The sequence below is a fragment of the Phacochoerus africanus genome, chromosome 5 (genome assembly GCF_016906955.1).
Source record: "Phacochoerus africanus isolate WHEZ1 chromosome 5, ROS_Pafr_v1, whole genome shotgun sequence".
Taxonomy (NCBI): domain Eukaryota; kingdom Metazoa; phylum Chordata; class Mammalia; order Artiodactyla; family Suidae; genus Phacochoerus; species Phacochoerus africanus.
The window spans coordinates 137,272,605-137,299,216 of record NC_062548.1 but is presented as its reverse complement, the minus strand read 5'-3'; the positions used below and the strand labels follow the sequence as shown (position 1 = coordinate 137,299,216).

At 45.7% G+C, this 26,612-nt stretch overlaps 1 protein-coding gene across 6 annotated transcripts in view; it reads right to left on the bottom strand.

Moving 5' to 3' along the window:
* Positions 1 to 2,285: 2,285 nt before the first annotated feature.
* Positions 2,286 to 26,612, bottom strand: part of SH3YL1 (SH3 and SYLF domain containing 1) — a 45,808-nt gene continuing 21,481 nt past the window's right edge. For 3 of the 6 annotated variants that reach the window (XM_047782740.1, XM_047782741.1, XM_047782743.1), the window contains 6 exons: positions 22,498 to 22,610; positions 21,495 to 21,623; positions 19,281 to 19,449; positions 18,626 to 18,704; positions 8,597 to 8,653; positions 2,985 to 3,363 (listed from right to left, as the gene is read on the bottom strand). In XM_047782740.1, coding sequence (XP_047638696.1) covers positions 3,173 to 3,363; positions 8,597 to 8,653; positions 18,626 to 18,704; positions 19,281 to 19,449; positions 21,495 to 21,623; positions 22,498 to 22,610 — 738 coding nt within the window. In that variant the 3' untranslated portion in view covers positions 2,985 to 3,172. Of the gene's footprint in view, positions 3,364 to 8,596; positions 8,654 to 18,625; positions 18,705 to 19,280; positions 19,450 to 21,494; positions 21,624 to 22,497; positions 22,611 to 26,612 lie in introns of all 6 variants that reach the window. The other 3 variants (XM_047782739.1, XM_047782745.1, XM_047782742.1) reach the window with 2 other exon arrangements.

The following is a 26,612-nucleotide window of genomic DNA, read 5'->3' as shown; positions in this document are numbered from 1 at the left end:
AAGGATACATGCAGACTGAACGTGAAGGAATGGAAAAAGATATTCCATAAAAATGGAAGCCAAAAGAAAGCAGAGGTAGTTATATCAGAAAAAAATAGACCGTAAGCCAAATACTATAATAAGAGCAAAGAAGGTCATTATAAAATGATAAAGGGGTCAATCCAACAAGTGGCTAAGACATTCGTAAATAGTTATGTGCCCAACATAGGAGCACCTAAATATATGCTGCGAGACGTGTTTTTATAATATTTTCTTAGCCTCTTTGCTGAAAACTCCATCTTATCCTTCCTTACTTTGTCCGCCTTCCTGCTTGAGAAACAGTCACGGTGATGGTAAATGATTTAAGCTTAAGAACCTAAGGGCATGGGTGATTCGCGGGGTCAGCTGAATGAGGACGTAATACATTGGTCTAGGCACGCCGGACCTGTGCAGATTGGCACGCCATTTGCACAAGCATGATATGTCCTCTAAAGAATAAGAGAAAGAGGACCCTCATGGCCAAGTGGTTTATGAGGGGTCGTTAGCAGAATATGCATCAGCAAAGAGAGCCAAGGTGCAAACCTAGGCACTCAGGGTTGCCACAAAGTGGCGTGCCCTTTGCAGAAGCACAGGGAGGATTCTCTGAAAGGCTATGCATAGATCGCTAACTCCAATGCTAATGATTCTTAAATGCCTAAAGTTTAGAGTAAAAAGTTTGACCACTTACCAGCTAAGTGATCTTTAAAATAATAAAAGAACTTATAAAATAATTTAAAAAAACCTATATCCTGCACCTACAACCCCCTTTTCACTTGACCTAATCCTCAAGAGCACAATACAAGCAGTGTGGTTTCTTGAGGCAGGGCTCTTGGTCCCTGAGACCTTGAGTCCCCCAGGTCCCACCTTTACTTAAGATAAATGTCTCTGTGTCTTGTTTTATGTTAACTTTTTTTCCTTAAGTTCCACAGCACCGGTTCTTCAGCCCCATCCTGCTGAGCTGGTCTCGGCAAATATATAAAGCAAACATTAATAGATCTGAAAGGAGAAATCCACAGCTACACAATAATAGTGGGAGGACTTTTGATACCCCGCTTTCATCAACAGGTGAATCATCCAGATAGAAAATCAATAAGGAAACACTGCCCTTAAATAACATGTTAGACCAGCAGCTGCAGAGTAATACTCCTCCAGCGCCCAAGGACCATTCTCCAGGGTAGAGCCTACGTTAGACCAAAAAAAAAAAAGGTTTTCATAAATTCAAGAAGATTGAAATCACATGAAGCATCTTTTCTGATCACAGTGCTATGAAGCTAGAAATCAATTCTAAGAAGAAAACTGGAAGATCCACTAACACGGGGAGAGACCGACATGCTCATACATCGCTGGCCGACAGCTAACGCCACAGTCGTGGAAGTAGAGAAACTGTCCCTCTGAGATCAGGAACAAACAGGATGCCCGCTCTCACCGTCTCTGTTGGGCAAAGTACAAGAAGCCTTAGCCAGAGAAATTGGGCCAAAAAGAAAAAAGACAGGAGGAAATAAAGAGAGAGAGAGAAAGGCATCCAGGTGGAAAGGAAGAGGGAGCGTCTGTTTGCAGATGGTATGTTATGACGTGGAGAAAACCCCGGGGGGTCCATGAACAGACGAATGGACAAAGAGAACGTGATATGTGTAAGGAGAAGAAGAAACTATGGGGATTGCAACGGCGTGGATGAACTTTGGGGGCATTGTGCTAAGTGAAATAAGTCAGAGAAAGACAAATACTACTTGATCTCATACGGGAATCTAAAAAATCCAAACTCATAGAAACAGAGAGTTGGCTGGTGGTTGTCAGGGTGGGAGGTAGGGGAAATTAAGAGATTCTGGTCAAAGTTTACAAACTTCCAGTTTCTGAAAGAAACACGTCATGGGGATGTAATGCAGAGCGTGGTGACTCTAACTGGTAATACCGCGCCGTATGAAGGAAATTTGCTAAGAGGGTAGAACCTCAATTATTCGCACCAAAAAAGGGGGGGAGGTAAACAAAATATGAGAGATGATGGATATGTTAATTAACAAAGTGAGACTCCTTTCATAATACATATGTATTTCAAATCCTGTTGTGTCCTTTAAATAAGTTACGATTTTATTTGTCAATAATATGTTAATAAAGTTGGGGAAAAAAAAGTAGTAGCATGATCACTGAGTTGGGCTTTAATCTGCAGACCAACAACAGACCTCTGGTTACTTTACAAAAAGAAAAGAAGAAAAACAAAATCAAGACATTAACTTAGCATTTAAAAAACAACACTTATGTAGGGACATTGGAACCATGTCAACATAAGTTTATTCTACGGCTACAACTGAACAAGTACAACCTCATAAAGAAGGCGAGTTAACAGACGTCTTTTTTTAATGCATGGTCGTCGAATTACAGTGCAACAGAGTTCTAGTATATATACATCCATATGCAATGTCTGAAGGTATAGAGACAACATTTAAGGATTAATATTCTAGTTCATACCTGTAACTCCAAGTATTACTTAATTAGCCCCATTTAAGCTGATTTCTTTCCTCCTCGCTTTGCAAATATATGAATTGATATTTATACCCCTCTCGAGACTCTCAAGTTAAAGTCACCAGATACACAGTCAAATCAAATGTTCGGTGAAGTTTGAAAATGAACACAAAAGAAATGTGACCATGTAATTGGAGGATATTAGCTATTAAATAGTATATGTGAGAACAATTAGTGGAAAACACTATTTTATTTTATTTTATTTTATGGTCTTTCCAGGGCTGCAGGCTGGGGGTTCCCAGGCTAGGGGTCGAGTCGGGGCTGTAGCTGCCAGCCTACACCATAGCCACAGCATGTGGGATCTGAGCTGTCTGCCACCTGCCACCACAGCTCACGGCAATGCCGGATCGTTAACCCACTGAGCGAGGCCAGGGGTCAAACCCAGTCCTCGTGGATGCTAGTCAAGTTCGTTACCTCTGAGCCGTGACAGGAGCTCCCAGTGGAAAGGATTTAAGGATCTGTAAGTTAACCATTTATTTATATTAGAAGACCAGAAACTTTTACATACTGATTAAGGTTTATGGAACAAACAGAAGTATTTAAAAATATATATTAAACATTGTTTGACTGAAGAGTAAATCCTGCCAGCGTAGCAATCATTTTCTTGTACTTTTCAAAGAAGAAAACAATATAAACCTTAATTCATGGTGACATAGTTGGCTGGAAAAATGCCAGTCTGACCTCGAAGCTCTCCTTCCCACCAATCGAAATGTGAATCCGTTTTTGATATAACTGTGATTCTGTCTCCAGCTTGAAAATTCAAATCTCCTGGCTGTTGTCCTTCAAAAGAATACAGGGCTGTCACTTCTGTGGGTTGGTTCAAACTGCCTAAAACAAGAAGAAAGGATTTAAATCATTCACATGCTTATGAGAAAAACTGGAAGTAAGCGGAGGTAAGACATAAATGAACCCTTCGGGGCATGTGTTCTGATGTCCTGCAGCCAGTACAACTCAAAAGACTTGGTCTCTGTGATTTTCATCATGTTATTCATCCTATGTTTTTCTTCTTTGTAAAGAGCAAATGTTTGGTAATAACATTTTCTGAATCCACACAAGTCAAACTGCGTATTATTACGTACTTAAATTTGTGTTTAGCAAATACTTATGGTAATGTGAATTATTTGAATTTGACTAATCTATAGGAAATACTATTAAGATTTTCCCATTTTAATAGCACAGTTATGGTAGCTTCACTGAATTATAGCTATTAGATAAAAGCCGATATTTATGCTCCTGATTGTATCATAAAAGATTCAATTAAAAAACCATGCTCTGCGGTCATTGATAGTGAGGGTTCCAGCTCGAGTGGTACTTTCTGTTTCATCAGCAGGCATTTATTTCCTCAGGCTTTTATGGCTGTTTTCATTTCCTTGATCCTTTCTCGCAAAAGAGAGATGGAATTCCAATTAGCACATCAAGAAGAATGTCTACGTAAGTTTAACCGGAACTTCAACACAATTGGGGAAAAGCACCTAGAGAATCGAGAGGGTAACGTGAGCAAAAGACAGTGGATGTTGTGACCTGTGTGGCATCATAGGAAACGCAAAGAAACATCCTTTCTGTGCGCAGCTACGTGGAAGTCAGTCTTCCCATCGTTCACACAACTTTGTGCCTCAGGTAGGCACTTAGATGTTTGTTAAATGCCTCTAAGCACAGATATACGGAAATACGAATAACCCAACTCTAAATCTGGTTGCTTGTCTGAGCCTATAATAATATAATAATAGGAATAAATAAAATACCTTGTCCTGTCAGGAAGAAATGAAAATAGTCAACAGTCTAATTGAACCGCATTGACCAAAGCACTGCCTTTCTGTCTCACACGAGATGGCGCTACAGTTCTCTTCATAAGGCATGTGTCCAAGTAGTCGAGTTCTCCCGCAGAAATAACCTTAACACTAACTAATACAATTGTATTAGCGGTATCACTGGTATAGTTTTCTCTACGAAAGTGTTCAATATATTTTATACTGCCTTTACTTTTATCCTATTAATTTTAAGAAATAAGATTAAAAGTATGTCACCGAAAGAATAAAATTTTGGTAGCCTGGGTAAAATCAAAACCAGTTAAATGACTGCTGACACACATTAATGAGCAGTTGTTACCATGTACCGTGAAAAGCAGCAACACCTCACTGTGACGGGACGTAGCCAGGGCTCAATGTCACTAGATCAGAAGAATGTTCTGTGTTTTAAAGAAATCATTCTGGAAACCATTTTCTTATCAATCCACATATAAAGTTCAATGTCGATTAATCCAACTTAAGGAACTTGTCCTCCTCCCTCTTGCCTCCAGATATTTCGGATAATAGCCAGAAGCAAGTAAAAGATTGCGTGTGGATATCAGGGAATGTTCTGGAAGCCACCGCCGTCTTAGCTGCCATACACGTAAACACTTGTCACACCAGCTGGAAAATAAAGATGCACAGGAGTGATGCCCACCGGATAACAGGGGTCACTCGGCTCCCGCTCGGGCCTCTCCGCCGAGGAGGAGGCTCCCTCAGGCCCGCTTCAGGAATGTGGACGTGAGACTCGCCAGAGTTGAGTGAGGTGCCCGAGGCAGTGACATCTGAATCTCGGAAATCTGCCTCCAGGCGAATCTTCACCACTCTTGAGATTCTACCCTGGGGGCCACACAAATCTTACACTGCACTCAACAGACCGAATGTAGACACGTCGGGGCGCTTTACTTTTGTTGGGCCGACTTTCCCTGGAGTCACCCAGACCACAAACAATGAGAATATCTGGTGCCGATGATCCTTGGTAACCACGGATGACTGGATTGGTTCGTGGTGGTTTTAGGAATACATTTTATGATGAATAATCACAGGAAGAAAGACATTATGAACAAAAGAAAAGACAGAGGGGTCACAGACTTGGTTCAACCCCTGCCTCCCATTAGGGGTTGTCTAATTTCTGAAACCAAGCAGGGCCCTGTGGGGCTTTGGGACACAAAACCCTTTCTGTGTCCCTCATGCCTTGTCTTTAGGAAACAGGCTTCATTCACCTCCACCCCCCGCCCCCGCCCCAGGACCATCCCTGAGTCCCAAAGGGCAGGTTCAGACAGCGGCTGACCAGGGAAGGCAGGGGATGCAGAGGCCAGGGAGCAGTCCAGAAGCACAGCACAGCCTTGGGGCAGGGTCCTGGTCCCCCCTCGAGGGACAGACATCACCACATCTTTGAGCTCTGCTGTAGAACAGAAGATGTTAACTCCTTGCGGCAGCATTCTTCACTCAGGAAACAGGTCCTGGTGGGAGAACCTCAAGGGCCACCAGAACCCGTCCCAGGACTGCCTGGCGCCAGCTCTGAAGAAGAATGCAAGCTTGCATCCACCCCATCCTTATCTGCGGCCCCATTTTTCACTCCCAAACTTTAATACCCCTTGCTGCCCCTCTCAAGGCAGGACACAGTTCTGAGGGCGTCGGTCCGCCGTGGCCTCCTTTGCCTGGCAAAGCAGTCGAAGCGATTCCTTTGTCTTTCACCCAAAACTCTGTCTCCACTTTTCTATTTAGTAGACGGAGGCTGCGTTTCAGCAGCATGTGCTCTGCACTGCAGTTTCCAGTGAGCTAAGGCTAAAGCTGTGTGGGAAGGACGAGGCAGGGCTGCAGTGCGTGACGAGACCCAGATCCAACACTCTGCCCTCTGAGCCTTGAGCACGGCTGAGACAGACGGGGCCGTCGCCGGTGGAGCTAGTGACGTGCGGCATCGAGGGGCAGCGGCAAGAGGGCCAGCGTTCCTCCCCACCTCACGCGTCAGGCAAACCCTCAGCCTCGCCTCCGGGAGGAGCAGAGGTGCGCCAGGCGTTCAGGGCTTGTGGGAAAGTTCACGAAAACAAAGGAGTGAGCGGCCTGAGGAAGGGCGGGTGCGCCCACGAGGGAGCAGGGAGCTCACAGGCTCCTGGGTGCCCGCCCTGCTGATGCTCTTTCTTCGATTTGCTCCAAATGACTTTAAGTTCCTCTTTACTGTAAATATTAGGGGTAATTTCCACAAGGAGTTAATGCCCACAAAACAGTTCATTAAAAAAATGATGAGCTGGAGCTCCCACTGTGGCTCAGCAGGTTAAGAATCCAACATAGTACCCCTGAGGATGTGGGTTCAAACCCTGGCCTCACTCAGTGGGTTAAGGATCCAGCGTTGCCTCAAGCTGTGGCACAGGTCACAGACGTGGCTCTGACCGACCGCTAGCCCAGGAACTTCCATGTGCTGCAGGTACGGCTGTGAGGGGAAAACCTAAAGGGGAGCCAAGGAGGCCTGTCCTTCCAGGAAGGGAGAGCCCCGTGAAGACCACAAGGCGACGCCCCGGGGACAAGAACAGCCCGCACCCACCGACGGGCTCCCCGCGGAGCTGCTCGCCTTCAGCTTTTACCTTCCTGCGCTTAAAGCCACTCCGGAGGGTCTTTGAAGCAACTGGTCATTTTCACCATAATATTCAAGTTTAATTCAAATAGAGGACATGTCCCCTCCCAAATCAGGGCTACACTTAACAGGAAACAGATTACAATCAGCTTTGGTGATTGGCAGCTGCTCTGAGGCTCCTAATTAGCAAGTCGCTACTTTGCTTCTCAGTGGAGCCTGCATAATGCAACCCAGATGTAGGCTACACATCTGACCCCAGACAAGAGTCAGAAGAAGCAGCTCAGCCTTCGGAAGGTCCCTGCAAGAAGTAACCCGGAGTAAGAGAGCACAGCTTTGGTTTTGTTTCGCATTTACTGCAGTGAGGAGCTGGGTGGTTGACCTGGTCCTGGAACCCGCGTCCCCCCAGGCCACGTGTGGGGGCTGTAACTTTGGTGACCCCGTCCTCTGGAGGGTGTGAATGTCAGTGGTGAATGAGCAGGATGAGGCCACCAGGGCAGGCTGACAGTTGAGCGGTTCTCGAAGGCAAATCTGGGGCATTCGTGGTCATCAAGCTGGGGCAGGGCACTACCCGCCCGGGGAGGGCTTAGTCCACAGGCCCTGCCGAGCCCGCCCACATGCGCAGGTGCCACTGCCAGCGACAGGGTGGGTGAAGAGACGGTGACAGATGCTGGCGGAGGGGTTACAAGACCTTTGGTGACGAGAAAACCCAGTAAACAGGTCTGTGGACTCTCAGGGTCCGCCTCACCCAGGGGCCAGAGGATTGGGTGGTGGGAGCTTCCGAAGGGTGTGAAACAAAAGCCCGTAAGACCTGGAGACTTATGGTTGTGCCTCTGCACTTGCGGCTCACCCGTGGCCTGGGACAGGCTGACCAGCTGGACTGTGGGCGGCCAGATGTCCTGCTCATGTGTGATTTTTTCTGCAAGGCCGATAGACCAGGGTGCAGGGAAGGGTTTAACTGGTTTCACAGCTGCTTTTTGGAAAAACACCGTAAAGTAAGATTTATTTTTAAAATAGACTAAATCTTCACATGCATTTTCTTCTTCAAAATTCCTTGTATTTTAAGAAAGGACTGAAATAAATTAATACGAATAATAACTTAGTACCTGCTGTTCATACCACTTAACTTGTCCTACCCTCAAACACAAAAACACAACCCGACCAAACAGCCAACCAGGCAGGAATGCCATCTTCGGAATGTCTTTCTTCACCTGGTGAAAGCACTGGGTGTAAACCTGAGCCGCTTCTCCAGAGCCCCGCTTTCCCTTATTATTAAACATTTTCCCACACCGCTTTTAAAGAGATACTTGCGGCATTTATTAGGCGCCTACACTACAGGTACAGACTTTGGAGAAATCCGAGAAAAGGAACTCTGGTTCCCAGAGTCACATTTCCAAGGTCTTCCTGGGGGGTCCACAGCGACTTCTCGATGGTACCCATGTCCCTTATCCCTCGGAGCCCCACAGGGGCCCTCCCCCGAGCAAGTGCAGCCCATCAGCGACCGCATCAAGTTTAATCGGCCTCCCTGTGCAGAGCATATTTTAAATGAAGTACTTCTCAAAAAACGCAGATATCCTAGAAATTAAAAAGGGGTGCTGAAAAATTTCCCACCTATGTCCACAACCTGCCAGATTAATCAGGAAGTTTATAAGACGGTTATGAATCATCCTTAAAACAGATTTCTTTTTTTTTTTTTTTTTTTACTTACCAACTCTCTCATGATAGCTGGGAAGTTCAGGATAGAGCTTATATTCGTTTCTGTTACCTGAAAAAAAGTAAATGGATAAATAAAAGAGGGAGAACATTTAGAAAACTTATTAGTATATAGCTTATAAAATACCCAAGAATGTCAAATCTTATCCTTGTTAAGCAAATGTTTTAAACCACCTCAATTGACAGAAATATCTTTATTTTACCATCTTTATATCAAGAGGAATCCCTGAATAAACACAGAAAACAGACCAAATACAAGGCAGGTGCTACATGTCTGATATCCGAGTGACCAGATACACATCAGCTGTATCTCTTGGGCTTGCAAGTACATACTCACCAGAAACACCAACATTTTCCAGAAGTGACCACAAAATGCCTGAATAAGAAAACTTGTAATCCCCAAGCCAGTGATTTTAAACATTTTTGCTGGCTCAACACCTAAAATAATTTTTAACGGAGTTCCCATTGTGGCACAGTAGAAACGCATCTGACTAGTATAGTATCCATGAGGACGCAGGCTGGATCCCTGGCCTCGCTCAGTGGGTTAAATCCAGCATTACCGTGAGCTGTGGTGTAGGTCGCAGACGTGGCTCGGGTTCCGCGTTGCTGCGACTGTGGTGTAAGTCCACAGCGGTAGCTCCAAGTTGACCTCTAGCCTGGGAACCTCCATAAGCTGTGTGTGCAGTCCTGAGAACAAAAAAATAAGTTTTAAATAGCAGGCATTCAACTCGTGCGTGCGTACGTGCGTGTGTGTGTGTGTGTGTATATTATTTTTTTGTCTTTTCTAGGGCCATACCTGCGGCATACGGAGGTTCCCAGGCTAGGGGTCTAATTGGAGCTGTAGCCACTGGCCTACGCCAGAGCCACGGCAACACCAGATCCGAGCCGCATCTGCGACCTACACCACAGCTCACAGCAACAGAGGATCCCTGACCCACTGAGCGAGGCCAGGGATCAAACCCGAAACCTCATGGTTCCTAGTCGGATCCATTTCCACTGCGCCACGACGGGAACTCCCACTTGTATATTTTTAAATCGACATCCAAAATCGTTAACTAGAAACTCAAGGTTATACTTTTTAGCATATTTCGATATCAATTACTTAAATAATCGTCTCTCTCCCTTTCGGGATAGGAGGGTCTAAATACGATCGTAATCGGAACCCACATCATCAGTAAAGAAATTCAAGAGGTTTCTAATAATTGGAAACTATGTAACATTCATTTTTAACCTTCAAATCACATTTTCATTCCATTTGTTCCAAAGATTTTTTTACTAATGTATTAATATTGTACTTTTATGTGTGTTTCTACAACAAAAAATTGTACGTACATTTAGTTTTAAAATTTTCTGTTATGTAACACAGTCCTCTATTAAATAATTTATTACAGATTGAGTTATTGTAATCATTATTAGCACACACTGTGCAAAATTTTAAATATATTATGAATTTGCTAATTTATTAAACACAAAAGTAAAATTATTTGCAATGCATCTCAGAAGACAGACAAGAGTTTTTGCTTGTTTGTTTTGCTTTTTAGGGCCACACCTGCTGCATACGGAAGTTCCCAGGCTCGGGGTCGAATTGGAGCTACAGCAGTCGGCCTATACCACAGCCACAGCAACACGGGATCCGAGCTGTGTCTGGGACCTACAGCACAGCTCTCGGCAAAGCCAGATCCCCGACCCACTGAGCAAGGCCAAGGACTGAACTTGTGTCCTCATGGGTACGAGTCGGATTCGTTTCTGCTGAATCACAACGGGAACTCCCAAGACTTTTAAAAACTAGTACATATACACAGGATGACTATTACGTCTGGAATAACATAGTTTCAACATAAAATTGTATTTCAGTGTTCTTTCTTATAGGTGCTAAGAAAGATGGTTCTTATAAAAAAAGCAGAAAGCGGAGTTCCCGTTGTGGCTCAGCAGTAATGAATCCAACTAGCATCCATGAGGACACGAGTTCAATCCCTGGCCTCGCTCAGTAGGTTAAGGATCCAGCGTTGCTGTGAGCTGTGGTGTAGGTCACAGACGTGGCTCAGATCCTGCATTGCTGTGGCTGTGGTGTAGGCCGGCGGCTACAGCTCCAATTTGACCCCTAGCCTGGGAACGTCCATATGCCATGGGTTCGGCCCTGAGAAAAAAAAAAAGACAAAAAACAAAAAAACGGGACAGGGCAAGAAAGAGATTTTATAGCACTGTAACATAATTCTTTTATATCCCTTCTAATTTAGAGGTTTAAGAAAATCACAAAGCGATCGCTCATCAAAACAGCAATAATAAAATAGTACTTAAGAATTAACAAACTATTACTATTATAACTTTATTTTGGTGATAGCTATGAGATTTTAAAAAATAATACGTAGTGATAATATTCATTACTATTCTTATCATAAATTCAGATAACAAAGCTATTGGGTTCCCCTGCAGTTTTCTCGAAAGCAGAAAAAACAGACGTCACCTAAAATCTACAAAAGTACTTATACTATCAGATGTACTAACTACATCACCACCAGTGTCACTGTCCTTACATTTTGGGGACAGCGTAGTATAGCATGATTAAGACGGTTCGGGGTTTGCTTTTCTTATTCAAATGTGGGAAAAAAACTACTGTGAAAGGAGAGAGAACAGAAAGGAGAGGCTTTCTGCATGTCATGTTCACACGTGTGGAAACTGAAGATCTGGGGAAATCCGTATCTTTTAAATTACCTGTGCCCGCAAACACCTTCCCAGCCTTTGCGTACCCCTAGGGTAGAGGTGCACCACTTTGAAGGCCATGGACCTAAGAAGTTTATGAACATAAAATTATAGAAAGAAGCATTGGCAGGTGGGGAAGAGAGTAGAAATAGGCCAAGAGAATCCTTCTTATTTTTTGCTCTTTAGGGACACACCCACGGCACATGGAGGTTCCCAGGCTAGGGGTCCAACCGGAGCTACAGCTGCCGGCCTACACCACAGCCACAGCAATGCCAGGTCCAAGCAGCATCTGTGCTCTACACCACAGCTCATAGCAATACCAGATCCTTAACCCCCTGAGCGAGGCCGGGGATCAAACCCGCAACCTCATGGTTCCTGGTCAGATGCATTTCCGCTGGGCCAAGACAGGAACTCGGAGAATCTGTTTTTTAACACTGACTAGAAAAAAGAGATTTGGGGTAGGTGACCCATATAAGACAAAAAATATGCACACTGAGACTTTCTCAACTATTAAAATAGGCCCTCTGAAATATAAACGGGGAAGCGTAGTCTATTCACCACAGCAAACCAAAATTACAAAGCACTTAGGAATAAACTTAACGAGAAAGGCACAGAAAGCATGAAATCTTAGGAAAGATACAAAATAACATCTCAACAAAAGGAAAGCATAAAATGGGAAGATTATCATATAAGCGCCATATTCATTAGCTTATACATGTACTGTTATGGTACTTACTATCCCAAATCATAGAATTCTTTAAGTACGTAATATTGTTTTAGTCGGAATTGCATATCGGGGTTGAGGGCAGCATTGGTAAAAAGGCTTCAAAGTATCTGAAGGCAGCGTGTCCAGTAACTGCAAAGAACAAATTCCTACGAGAAAATGCGGGCATCATGAACACAGGCTCTCGGACAGGAGAGAAGACGGAACCATGCTCTGACTAAAAAATACGAAACCTATAAAAATGGTAGACATATTTTTACATAAAAATTAGAACTTCCATATAGTAAAATATATGACAAATAAGATCCACAGACAAATGATACATGTAGCAAAAACTGTAACCCAAACCACAAAGCCCTTGATGTACAAAGCACTCCTACAAACTGAAAATGCAACAAGTTTTCCAATAGGAAAAAATGAACTAATGAAATACAGAGACTTTTCAGACAAAATTAAATCCCCAATGCCAGCAGTTGTATGAAAATATGTTTCAAGCATTATAGACAAAGGCAAACACAATCCAATTAACAAGGAGCTATAACCAACCCTCAAACTGGTAAACACTTCAAGAGACTCCCAACTCACAGTGGTGAGGCTGTGCATGAGAGGAAAGCTATGGGGGTGTCATAGTGGAGAATGAGTGATGAAACTCTGAAGTAGTAAAAACTTTTAAAAAGCAAATCTACCAAATCCACTAAAAATTTAGAAATCTATCCTTTGATCTATCATGTCTATTCCTAGCAATTATCTTTTTTAAAGTGCCATGGAGTTCCCCCTGTGGCTCAGTGGGTTAGGACCTGAGGTTGTCTCTGTGAGGATGTGGGTTTGATCCCTGGCCTTGTTCAAGTGGGTTAAGGATCTAGCATTGCTGCAAGCTGCAGTGTAGGTTGCAGATGTGGCTCAGGTCCAGTGTTGCCCTGGCTGGGGTATAGGAACCAGCTGCATGCAGCTCCTATTCGATCCCTGGCCCAGGAACTTCCATATGCCTCAGGTGTGGCTGGAAAAAAAAAAGGAAAAAAAGAAAAAAGAAAAATGCCAATATGTAGATAATTTTAAAAGATTTTAATTGTAGCATTGTTTCTCATGGGAAAAAAACGGATAGTTAATACCTATCATAGGAGAGTGGCTAAGTAAAATATGGACATCTACACCATGGAATATTAAATAGCCATTAAAAAGAATTAGAGGGAATTCCTGGGGGTCTAGTGGTTAGGATTCAGTGCTTTAAACATTGCAGACCAGGTTAAATTTCTGTCTGGGAACTGAGATCCCACATCAAGCCATTACATGCTGCAGTCAAAAAAAAAAAAAATTTAGAGTTGTATCGGTTGACTCAGGGATTTCCATGAGGTGTTGTCGAGCAAAACAAACAAACAAGCTCTAGAAAAGCATGGGCGATAGGACAGCATTTTTCTGCCCATGTAGACGTCCACACGCCTGTGTGTAGGACGACAGAGACTTGGAGGAAAACAGAGCTCGTGCTGGGAACATGGGCTTCGCGGCAACGAGCGCGGAAGAGGGCGCCACCTGAGTGAAGACAGAGGAGCAGTGGGGGAAAAGGAACGACTCAAAAGAAAAACACTCTCAAAAACCACTTGTATGTACCACATGTGCATTTATGTAAAATGATGTATGTGAGGGTGTATAAGAAGTTGAAAATTAAGATTTAGCTTTTTAATAAAAAACCTGGAAATAGATCAGATTTAAAATAAAAAGTTAAAAACAGATACCAGTTGTGCCCTTTCCTTTTATTGAATCAAAAATGGAAGTTCACAACTGGAGGTGATGCGTTGCATGAGAAAAGATGACGTACATGTAAAAAGAGAGAGAGAGAGACTCTAGCAACAAATACCGAAGCTGAGAAAGTCCAGAGAAGGATGCTCCTCACAGGAACACCTGGAGAACAGAAATGACTTTGCGGAAAAGTGCACAGGAAAGGGGGAAGGCAGCGAGGACTCTGCCCGGCCCGGCAGCACCGCCGGCCTCCGCGGGACCCGACCAGCTGAGCCTGGCACAGGCAAGACCCGGGGACCGAAGACAACGGGGAGACTGGCAAATCCCTTCCCATGGGGAACATGCAAGGGAAACACATCTTCCAGGACCGTCCCGCTGTCAGGTGAGAGGAACGTCTTGAGCTAAGGCAGGTAGTTTCGTAACCTTCGTCAACACAGGATTTTTACGTAAGTGTGATACAGACACCTGTTCTCTTAGTGAAGAAACCTTAGAAACACTACGTATTGTAAAACATACAGATGAATCAAATTTTAGGTAATCACTCAGCTCTAAAATAAAAGTGGATTCAAGGCTCACAACTTGCTCCTGGAAATAAGGGTGTAAGCGAATTGATCACTGGAATGTGAATGAAAAAGAGACTGTGGGTTTTGGAAGAAGAAAGCAGCACCAAGGGAGCAGGGCCGGGGAGGTGTGGGCCAGGCAGTAAAGCATGTCCAGCTCCTGAGGGTCCTCCAGGTAGACGCAGGCACAGCTGAAGGCAGAGCCCGGGATGAGCACAGGGCTGTGGGTCGCAGTCGTGGCACCGAAAGGGACTGAGGGCGGACACGCTTTCTGTCCTCGCAGGATGTCCCTGCTCAGAGTGCTCCTCCCTGAACGGCCCGAAACGCTGGCCCTTGAACCACACGGGTTTGAACGGGGTGGGTCCACTTACTCGCGGATTATTTCTGACAAATACATTGGAAAACTTGTCTGAGGTCTGCGACAATTTGGAAAAGCTCACAGATAGCCGAGAAATATCAAAAGAATTAAGAAAAAGTTAGATATTTCGTGAACGCATAGAATGTATGTAGGCACTCTATTTTATCGTTAGTCACCATAAAAAAACACAGCTATTTTATCAAAAGTTAGAATGGATCAGCACTTAGGCGCGCTCACAGGCGCACGTACAGACCACACGCACACAGCACCGTCAGCAGCGGAGAGACACGCGACCCGATGTCAAGCTGCGGCGCGCAGTCCCCGGGGCGTGGATGCCGGCACTGCCTGTTCCCGCGCACACGTCCCCACGACGCTGGGGCGATCATCTCACAGCTCCCTGCTGTCGCTGCAGCCGGAGCTCGGGTGTGGCAAGTCCCCGCTGAAAATGCCCCACGACGGCAGCCGTCTCCTCGTGACGAGCTTCCGCTCCAGCAACCTGTGTTACATCATAAGCGACCTCCTGGTTCTGGGCTATTTCACACGGCGTGTCAATGGGATACTGTAAACCCGGAATAGCTCCTTGGGCCCCATGCAGAGGACCACGAATGGTCCCGGAAGTGCTTCTGAGAAGCCCTGGAAAGTCGCTCCAAGAAGAGGAGGACTTGCCTGGCGGGCCTGTGGACCAAGGCGTGTGCAGCTGCGGCTGCTGCCCGGCCGGCCGGCCGGCGTGCACCACGAATGCAGGGTGAGGACCTCCGCGAGGAGAGGAAAAGAGATCCTGAAGCTGTGGCTGCAGCTCCGCCAGCAGGCCCAGCAGCCTCGCCCCTCTTGTGCAATACCTTCTTATCTTGCACTGAAAATGCGCTTTGTATGTGGGTGCAGGATCACTATAGACTCTAATACGGTTCGAGAAAAAGCAAAGTTATTACATGACAACTTGGAGCAAAAAGAAAGTGAAGGACCTCGAGCTGGAGAATTAAATGCTGACAAAGGTTGGTGTGATGATTTTAGTTACAGATTTGGCTTAAAAATGTCAAGCGAAAGAAGTAGCTCCTGCCGACCAAGAGGCAGCAGACGAGTTCCCAGAGGCTGGTGTATAAACGGGAATGACTGATCCACCCACTTTGCTGTGGAGCTGAAACTAACACGACACCGTACATCAGCCAAACTCCAAAAAAATGTAAAAAAAGAAAAGAAAATCACTGAGGAGAGAGGACATCTTCGTGAACAGGTTTAAATGCAGATGAGTCTACCCTATTCTGGGGGGAAAAAACGCAGCAAAAATTAGCAGAGAGGAGAGGCGCCAGGATTTGAGGCAGGAAAAGCTAGACCTACTCTCTCGCTCTGTGTGAGTGCAGTTGAGTTTATGGTCTCGTCTATAAGCCTGTTAGCCCCAAGCCTGGGAGGGAAGAGACAAACACAAGCCGCCGATCTCTGGTCAAAAAGAAGGCCTGGACCACGAGAACCTCGTCCAGATCGGTCCCTGGAGTCAGGAAGTACCTTGCCGGAAAGGGGAGGCCTCTGAAAATTCTTTTGGTATCACACAAAGCCCCTGGCCACCCGGAGCCCGTGAATAGAACACCAAGTGGGTGCTTGGCCTCAAACACGTCTCTATTTCAGGCTCTAGATCAGGGGTCCTGAGGATGTGTAAGGCTCATCACACATGCTACCCTATAGAAAGGACTGTCGATGCCACGGAAGAGGATGCCGATGGACCGAACATTATGAAAGCCTGGAAGATTACACCGCAGAACGTGCCATGTTCTTATACAAAGAGCCACGAAAGCCATCAAGCCTGAAACAACACATTCCTGCTGGAGAAAACTGTTCCAGATGTGCATGACTTCAGAGCATTTACAAGAGGCAATCAAGAAAATTATGAAACAGATTACAGATACGGCAAAAAAGATGCGCAGTCTGGGGGCAGGGAGGGGTGTGGTGAAGGATTTCTATGGATCTCAGAGAGTCCCAAGAGCTGACAGACACCACAGCAGAGGAACCAACAGAAGACAGCCTGATGGAGATGAGCGCCCGAACCAGCGCGAGACGGTGACGAAAGAGGCGCGGCAGCAGTGCCAGAGACAATCTGACGTCAGGCAATCTGCGAGAGGGTTCCCGTTATTCAAGACTGCGTCTGATTCCTTTTGCAACATGGACTTTGCGTCGTAGGGGCACTGACACTGAAGCAAACCGTGGAAGAAGGGCTGGGACCACAGAGACATATTCGTAGAGAAATGGAAAAGCAAGAAAGTCAGACAGAAATTACAGTGTATTTCCACAAAGTTGCATGTCTGAGGCTGCCTCTCCTGCGCCCCCTCCACCTGTCACCCCTGAGACAGCAAGCCCAGCCCCTCCTCTTGCTCCTCCTCCTCAGCCCACTCAGCGTGCGGATAACCGGGAGGACGGGTAGATCCTGGTGACCCACCCCCACTGGATGAACAGGAGGTAATCATCAGGCCTCTCGCTTAATAAACTTGCCTGTGTGTCTGCGAGGGTCCTCAGGGGAAAATCTACTCACTCTTTGTTCGTGGCCAACATCACCTAAGTGTTCATCACGTGCAAGGCGCGTAGAGAAGTGCAACGCCGTGCCCAGTACACGCATAAGGTGAGGCGTGTTTAATGTAAAATCAGTAACGTGCTAGTCTTGTTTTATAACTTTGCTTTCAAAGAATGACGCTACTCTACAGTATGCCTCTGTGTGTGTGTGTGTATCACCCTTCATCAAGGATAAGTGGATTTTAAAAAATGTACCCATGTTTCTAATACTCCATTAGAAACATGGCTGTAGTTCTGTGTGCCCTGAAAATTTTATAGCCATTCATTAGTGCACAGGCCAGGCTACCATGAAGCGATCACATTGCTGCTTTTTTTTAATCGACGCATACCTGTAAATATGAATTTCTTTTCCACATTATGTTTCATGTCTAGTGTCAGTAATACATATACTGTTCGCACCGTTTTGCGTCATGTGAGACACTATTGATGCAGGTACTGACAGTCAATTCGCCTTGTAAACAGACAATGTAAACACATGGCGACAATGTTTCCTTTTTTCTAGCTTAGTTAAGAATACAGTATGTAACATACATGACAGACAAAAAATGTGTTACGTGACTGTTCATGCTATTGGTAAGGCTTCTGGTTAGCAATGGGCTCTTAGTAAACTTTAGGGGGAGTCAAAAGTTACATACAGATTTTTTGACCGAGGGGGTGGGGGGCTGGTGCCCCTAAACCCTGCATTGTGCAGGTGTCAACTGTACTTCCTTCCAGTAATTGCAGTTACTCTTCTGCTATCCCTGCTCCTCGACGGAAAGCTCTTTAAAGGCAGAATATAAGTCAGATTCATCATCATTCACAGTACCACTTGCGTAATAGTTATTTTAATACGAAAAACTGTCTACTTTAATACATTGCTATTTACTGGTAATCTCTAGACATGAAAAGCAGAATTCTAAGAGTAACTGTCATAAAAACTAGTAATGGAAAGAGTTGAGTAAAGGCCAAAAACCTGGTGCCTTATAAATTTATAAAGCCACCTTATGAAACCCTGAGGTCCCAAATTCATATGGTAAAATTAATATTCCGAAGTATAAATCTATGAGTATATGAGGAAAACAGGCTTATTCTGTCTCCATTTCAAATGGCAGAATAACAGTCTTGGGGAGAAATGACAAAAAAGAAAAACCTTAAAGATAAATTTCTTTGTCAGTTGGAAAGAGAACTTTCTGAATGAGAACAGAAGTTTTCATAAATTATGGGAATAAGAATTTGCCTTGTGGGTTTGGAAGAGGCCAAGCATTTGTTTTTCTCTCTTTAAGACTCATTAGATGTCCTGTTTGACTCTTAAGTTATAACTTTGGAGACATTATTAAATGTAACTTGGCTTCTTAACCGTATTTCATAATTGCTTAATTACAACTGTATTTGAATTGCAGGGAAAATACTTACTCTGAGAGCCAGAGTTCAGCTGGACTTGTGCAGACGATTGCTGGGGTCTTGACAATGGTTTTGGAGGTAATTCTTTAGCCTGGGAGGGACGAGGAAAAAAAAAAAAAGGACATAATTTTAAAACCCCATTTTTACTAAGGAGCATATCCGGCTTTTTTTCCCCCCTCCTGAAGTACGTGGCAAATATTATCGCAAAGGTTATCGCCTGTGCCGCTTCGGGCCGCCTTTGGTTGAAGTGGACACCACGCGGGGACGGCAGGGGGCGCTCCTCTCCAACCGGGGGCCTCCCTCGCCCGCGCCTCGGACCACCACGCAGGCGGAGGGCGACTCTGACCCGGGCTGCGGAACTAGGTGAGCAGAGCACACAGCACCACCCTCCCCACGTCAAAGCCCCGGTGTTGGCAGCTGTTATCAGCGTCCTGAGTTCATACTGTTAAGTTCTATCCTTGCGGAAATGCGGTCCCAGAAAACCATGTTTCTCTTTGAAATTTGCGGAAGATTGTCAGGGCTGCCCGACACTGTCACAAGAACTTTGCGTAAATGACATTGCAAGAGCAGTTTAGGGGGTTAGCGGGAACCTGATATCAGGGACAGAGTCTTCCATATAAAGACCTTTTCCGGGACTACTAAGAAAAACGAACAAACCAGGCGTGACCTGAGCTTTCCTCTGCTCCCGAGCTGCTTTCCTTGCGTTGATTCGTTGTCCTTCGCTTTCATACTTTTCAGTAAAGGAATCGAGGACTTCATAAAGATCTTCTGCTTGAGCAGGTCGTGGTATATCTCCAAATAAAATGTCATAAGCTCGAACATCCTGACAATAAAATCTAATAAGAAACATCACATTAAGAACACGTCTTTGCAGACACGGCTGTTTTCCAGAGTTAAGTGTAGGACACACACCTGTGTGGGTGTGTGCCTTCCTTACTCAGAGAGAGAACTTCGCCTGTGCTCCTCAGACGCTGACCCCAAGCCACAGCCCATGAGCCAAAATTCTCCCCCAAGCTCGCCTCTAGAGGCAACCACCATACATGGTCTGGTATTTACATCCTTCTCCCAATAATATAAAAGCGCCTCACATATACATACAAACACTTATACATAAAAACATACACGTAGCAGGTATATATAATGCACATACATAAACATGTATCTGAAAACACGTAGGCACCTATACCTCCAAGCACATACATCTTTGTAGGTTTTTACTTCTTAATTTTCTTCTAAAAATGGTGCCAACATAACTGGCTGCGTAACTTCCTCAAAATGTTTCTTCGTATCAAAATTATGTAAGGACTTGCCTTACATGTTTGGAAGGCCTGTACCTGATTAAGAAGTATGTTTGTTTTAGCCTATCCAGGATTTAGGTGGACTTTAGCAAGAAAGTCTTCTGAAGGCCTAGAATCACAAATTTCTAAAAGCATTCTTAAATATTTCAAATTAATAAAACCAGAAGGCAAAACATTTCTCTTGACTTTGCAAGAGGAAGGGTCTGAAACCTCGCTTTCCCCATCCCTCCTGTTCTCCAGTCATTGCGTTTCGCGCTGAGCGTGGCCGAACGTGCTGTGGGGTCCGGTCACCAGGCTCCGGGGTCTTCGGACATGACCTCCCCCAGAGGGGCGGCTGTGTCCGCCACCAGCAGGATTAGCTCCGTCAGGGGCACGGTTGGTGGGATCCCTGCCAGGTTCTAGAAGCAGTCCTCTCAGGCTTGGCTTTTTAACTTTTTCTGGGAAATTAGGTATGTTTTAGTGGAAATATGGAAAACCATTTTGGAAAACATTAGCCAGATGCCAGTTTTCTGTTTTTGGGGTTTTTTTGTTTTTGTTTTTTTTTTGGATAGGCAAGAAATAGATTTATTCAGATAGGACGCTTATGAGACATGCCCGCGGGCAGGCAAGGAGGCCCTTCAGATGCCAGTTTAAGTGGACGTTTCTCTTTACCTGTTAGGGCACTTCCAAATCTTTCTTTCTGTCTTTCTTGTTAACACACCAAAACTGGTCTCTAACTTATGGAAGAAAGACAAAGGCTGAGTGTGGTGACAGGACGTCTCTCATTACGAGGCACACGAACTTTATGTTACCCAGACGGCTTCTTCGCTTGACCTAGGGAACCAGCCTGCCAGCTTCCAGGTTCTTTCTGCAGCTTCCTCCCCCGTCAGCCTTCGCAGCCCTGAACAGTGGGGCTCTGGCCTAAGGGAGTGTTGGGGCCGATGTGATCTCTCCAGACACTCCAAGTCCCTCCATGCCGCTCAAAGGGTTGTTTCTTCGCATCCATGTCTTCCCCGGAGCAGCCCTTTTCCTTCCCCCCAAGACCTTTGCTCTGCGTGCACAGCTTGGCTCCCGTTTTGCACAAAAGGCTTCGTGCTCAGCCTGTCTCGGCTTTGATCCGCCTTCCTCACTAAGCTCAGGCACTTCGAGCTTTTGATTAGAAGTAAGAGATGTGGAGCCCTTCCTTCCACGTGGACACGTGGAGGTCTTTGCAGACTGATACACTTCGATACCGCTGTGTCTCGGGATGGGGCTGCCTGAGCAGAGGGGAGGGAGCAGACCGGACACCCGCGGCGATGGGCGAGGCTCTCCGTCCCATGCAGATGCAGTTCCTGGTGCCCAAACAAGCACAACAGTAACATCAAAGGTCACCGATCACAGATCACTCCAGCAAATATAATAATGAAAAATGTCGAAACATTGCAAGAGTTATCAAAAGGTGATGGAGACACACCAAGTGAGCAAAGGCTGTTGGAAAAATGGTGCCGACACACTCGCCTGCACCGAGGCCCTCTGTACCCTCCTAAGCGCATATGAATCTATGAAGTAGTATGTTCTCATCACACACTCCTCAAATCAATTAAAATTATTTGCCTAGCACTTACTTTCGATTAGTTTCTTTCCGCTCGATCAAACAGCTACCTTCTAAAGATATGCCAGCAAAGAGGCCTCGTGATTTGCAATACGTAAAGACAGCAGCTGAGCTTCTTAGGGAGACGTTGCCTTCTAAATTCCTGCAAAATGGAAGGTTTTGCATCACAGGACTGTGGGCTCCAGCTAAAGGTGACTGCTTGACTAGACAGTACTCTAACCCCAAAGGACAATCTTGCTCTGCACTTACTACAGTTGTTTTGACATGTCTTTCTTCCTGCTGGCCCAAGCCAGGTGTGTTCAAAGTCACCTAGAGGAAGGGCAGTTCACCGCCGGGACATAAGATGTCACAGAGGGCGTGATGCACTGCAGAGACCTTGTGTGAAGTTCCTATTTTCAAGTCGTGTCTTCCTTTCCTGATACAGGGAAACGTATCTCAAGAGTAAAAGACTGCCGTTCCTTTCACAGTGAGTATCTTCATGGGACGTAGAACATTTTTGAATGATTCTACTGTGTCACTTCCATAAACAGTCTGGGTTTAAAGTATCTAATTGCTCAAGTCATTCAAGACTGTTACTCATTAATAATAATCGGAAAACACACTGCAAGTATCGTGGACATCACTCCAGCGAAACACTTCTATCTCAATTTTTCACAATTCAGATTGAAAAAAAAAAAAGTCTCCTTCTCGATCAATGCTGCCCTTTCTCAATTAAAACGGATTTGACTCGGCTCCTTCGGAGCTTACACAGGCATAGGTTATGTGCCGTTCCAGCAGATGCACAGCCTGTATTTCTGAAATACTTCATTTCTTTCTGCGTGTGCTAGTTTCAGATGACCTCATTTTATTGTACTTGGTTGTGTTTTATAAATTTCTTATTTGAAAGCAACCTCAAACTCCCTGGAAGATATATACATCATAACTATGCCTCATTCTAATTTTTCTCAGTGTGACACAATGCAGTTTTGAGCCCTTACTGTCCAGTAGCTGCTCACCAAGGGCCCGAGAGCACTCACCTCCCCAAGGGCCCTACTGCCACGGTGCAGTTCCCGCCGAGCGTTAGGTTGCCACCTTTCGCAAAAGCTTCCACTGCTCTGTCATAATTCAGAATTATTACCAAGTCTGACACCTGGAACGTAGAGAACCGTTTATTTTAAAATAATTTTGTCTAAATACGATTTAAAACACATGTTGATTAAACCTTGAATACCCTATATATAATGTGGCGAGCATTTCAATCTAGTCAGAGAAAGACTATGAAAGAAGAGTCTTATCTTTTTTCAGGTGAGGATGTGAGCAGCTAACATTCCCACAGGTAATTGGAGGCCGTCACCCGGCAGCGAGCAGGGGCACCTGCTTTATCTCCTCCCCAACCTGCGATGGAGGTGGCGGTGAGCACGGCCTAGTGACGTTAAGTGAACTGTCCCAGTGCCAGCCAGAACGGGTCCAACCCAGGAAGGTGGGAAAGAGCAAAAGCCCCCTCAAACACTGCCCTTCGAAAAAGCCACGCCAAAGAATGCAGAGGGCGGCCAGAGGCGTGGGCGCTCCCGTGGGCACCCACGTCCCGGCCAGTCCACCTCCACCCCCCCAGGGAGCTGCGCACTAATTTTAGGTCACCTTCCAACTATCGGGAAGAAGACTAGTTACCATTCGTTATGCCTGCTACCGTGAATGAATTCTCCAAGTTAGAGCAAAACTAGAATGAGTTCATGCTCTTGGCAGGGGCCCATGGAGAAAGCATTTTCTTCAAAGTCATTGCGCTGTGACAGGACCGCCAGAGGAGAGGCGGCCCGGCCAGGTTCTGGGGCGACAGAGGCGAGAGTGTCAACCCAGCTCTCTTGCTAGCATGGGGTGACCCGGGGTCTGTGGCTGCCTTTGGCCCTCTGCCTTCTCACAGCTAAAGCCTACAAGGAGACTGGCCCCCGTGAACCTCCGTGAGGGTCAGGCCCCTGTGGCAGTGCCTGGAGAATGCTAGGCTGGGAAGCTGGGCTCAAAATCCAAACCATACCCAACTTCCAAAATCATCTGGGTGTGAATTCTACTTCTGCCTCTTGAATACTGTGTGACCTCGGGCCAATGACTGAGCAGCTCAAAAGCCTCAGTTTCTTTCTCTGTAAAATGGGTATAATAATAGTAACCACCTTTATAAATAAATATGTATTTGTATACGTACATGCAGCATTTATATCATTCTTTTTTGGGGGGGGGGTCTTGTGTCTTTTTAGGGCCGCACCCACAGCATATGGAGGTTCCCAGGTTAGGGGTGGAATCAGAGCTGCAGCTGCCGGCCTACACCACAGCCAGAGTCACGCCAGATCCGAGGTGCATCTGTGACCGACACCACGACTCACAGCAAAGCCGGACCCTTAACCCACTGAGCGAGGGCAGAGATCCAACCCACAACGTCACGGTTCCTAGTCGGATTCGTTTCCATGGCGCCACGACGGGAACTCCATTCTTTATAATTTTTAAAGTGTTTTCAAATTGATGTTTTTTCATCTGACAGAAGAATCTAATTATTACCAAAAGTGATTGTACTTGGAGGGGCCCAGTGGAATTTCTGACACAGTTTAATTTGAATCATTTCATGAAAAAGTATACTCAAGTTCCATAGGACAGACTGAAAATGCCAGTTAACTAACCCATGCAAAACATTTCACTGTGACTCATGTCAACTGCTATTTCCATTTTATACATGGAATATTTCTGAGGATCATATTGTTAAATGACACAGAAATATTTCTCATTTCTCCTGCAAAGTTAAGCAATTTTGTCAATGATTGCATAACCAAATCTTATGTAATTTTCAAGGTAACATATATGAAATGACTTTGCTTGGTATGTATGCACTCAGTACAAATCTCAGTTGTCATGTCTCTTTCGGCTTGGCACATCTTAGTATAGTTAAGTAAGGCAAAGCTGCACGAGTCAATTAAACTAAATTAACCCTTTAATTTTCTCTCCGATCTTAGTCAAATACTCCTGAAATAAGAGGGGGATAATCCTGTGTTCTTTGATGACACCACCCAGTTTGAAGAGCAGCAGTAACGACAGCAGCTCTAGGTTTATTTGCGCAGCTTAGAATAAAAAGCAAAACAGATTCTTCTTTCCTGAAAGAAACTGGGAGCAATGGAGCAAATAAACAGCAAAAGACAGACATTTGACTAAGGCTGCTTAAGAAGTTTGCATTAAGGTACAATTAGCTGTAAAAAAGATGAAGTTTTATGATTAAATTCAACTCTTAAACGAGAATTTTAGCAAACACTAGTATGCAGGAAAAGCTGGAGGAGAACCGTTCCCAGGAACCACCGGTTTTCTCCTCACCTGACACCCCGGCCCCCCGAATGCACCGCCCATCCCCCTCTTAGGTGTTCTCGCACTTCAGATGCAAGCTGCTGAGTTCCCCCAGCTGAGGCCCTGAAGGCCCCACATCAGGCAACCTGGTGAGATCGGCCAGGGCTCCCTCCTCTGTTCCCAGGGAGATAAGGCTCCAGCCCCACCTCTGCCTCCCAGAGGCAAGGACAGGCTGCTTTCCCATCCTCTTCTTCCTCATGCACTCTGCTTGGGAGTCCGGCCTGCTCCCCAGAAAGCCCCTTCTGTGGGCAGCAGGCTTCCAGGCTCTCAATGCCGCATCATCAGTCTCAAATTCAATCCGAATTTGAGGGGGGCCACCCCTTCCACTCGCACCATGGTCTTAGGGCCTTAGAAACTGAACTCTGATCTCTAACAGTTTCCCAACTTAAGCCTAGATCCCGCCTCATCGTTAAAGTAGAAAAGTTTATCCAAATTCTCCTGGAAAAAGCTGAGCCATTTTTCTCACTTTACCATCTGAGGTTAATCAGAATTCATGGCCCAGTGTGGAGTCTGGCTGTTGGTAAACAGATAAGCAATCGGACAGTCCAATGAATCAGAGCTTTCAGAGCCTTGGGCTCTGCTGTAATTGTCCCGGAAAGAAAAGATTACAGATGTTTAACCCAAGTCTTAGCACTGTCTTCCCTTACACTGACCTCAAGCTTTTATTTGGTGCTGTTTTTGTGTTTAGTAGGTATAAGTTATGCAACCCTGGGGACTCTCAGCAGTTCTCATAACAACCTGTGCCATACAATCTATATTTAACTCGTGTCCAAGCTAATGAGGACCAACAGATCCTATCAAGAGATGACACAGTCCCTAGCTTCGGATACCTTCTGAACTTAACCTTGTCTAAATTCCAGAACAGAACTAAATCTAGAGTTCCTGGCGGCCAAATCCACATCTCACGTGTACTGAAGATGTTACCCCCTGTGGCAGCAGCATGAAGGTGGGAGCTCACTCCTAGACTCGGGAGCGGTCTGGTCCCAGTGTGAGGGCTCCTCCAGCCCCTTTGCCTCTGGTCACACGCACGGCCTTCTCTTCCTGTCGTCGGACCAGGGCACATCTACCTGGGGCCAGAGCCTTCCTGCGCCCTTCTTCCCCTTCTCAACCTGCAACCCTGAGCCCCTTGGAGCTTTTCCCCCAGGACAATTGCTCAACAGATCAGGTGCACCCAGAGTCGGTCTAAGCTCTGTCTCCAGTGAACCCGGTTAGAGACAGCACAACCTCTTCTGTGGTCCTTGGCGAGACGCTCGGCATCTCTGTGCGTTGAAGATAATCACATGTGCCCTGCCTGCCTCATGTGTGCCCTGAAGGCCATGTGTGTTAGGCAGGTGGAAGCTACGTTAAGGGGCCCCTGGAAGCAAGGAGACAGAGCTCAGCTCCTCCTCGCCTGCGGAGGCCCCAGTAAGGGGAACAGCACCCAGTGCTGCAAACAACCTGCAGACTGGGCCTGGGGCCAGAGGCCTCCCTGAAGGACCATTCTGTCACTCTGGCTGTCTCCTGGAGCAGTCACATAATGCAGTTATCTCGTCTGCAAAATGATGCATCGACAGCCCCCCTTCGTGGCTACGGTGTGGGAATGATTCCATGAGAATCCACGTGAAGGTTTTATGAAAATCTTAACCATTACTGCTAATGATTCCATTCTAATTAAAATGGCAGATAATCACCCAGCAAATATGTAATAGTCTGAACCAATGATGCCAGTGCTTTAAAGAGACAGATTTGCCTGTCTGCTGGTACCTGACCCTTGGCCAGCCCGAGGACACAGGTCTGA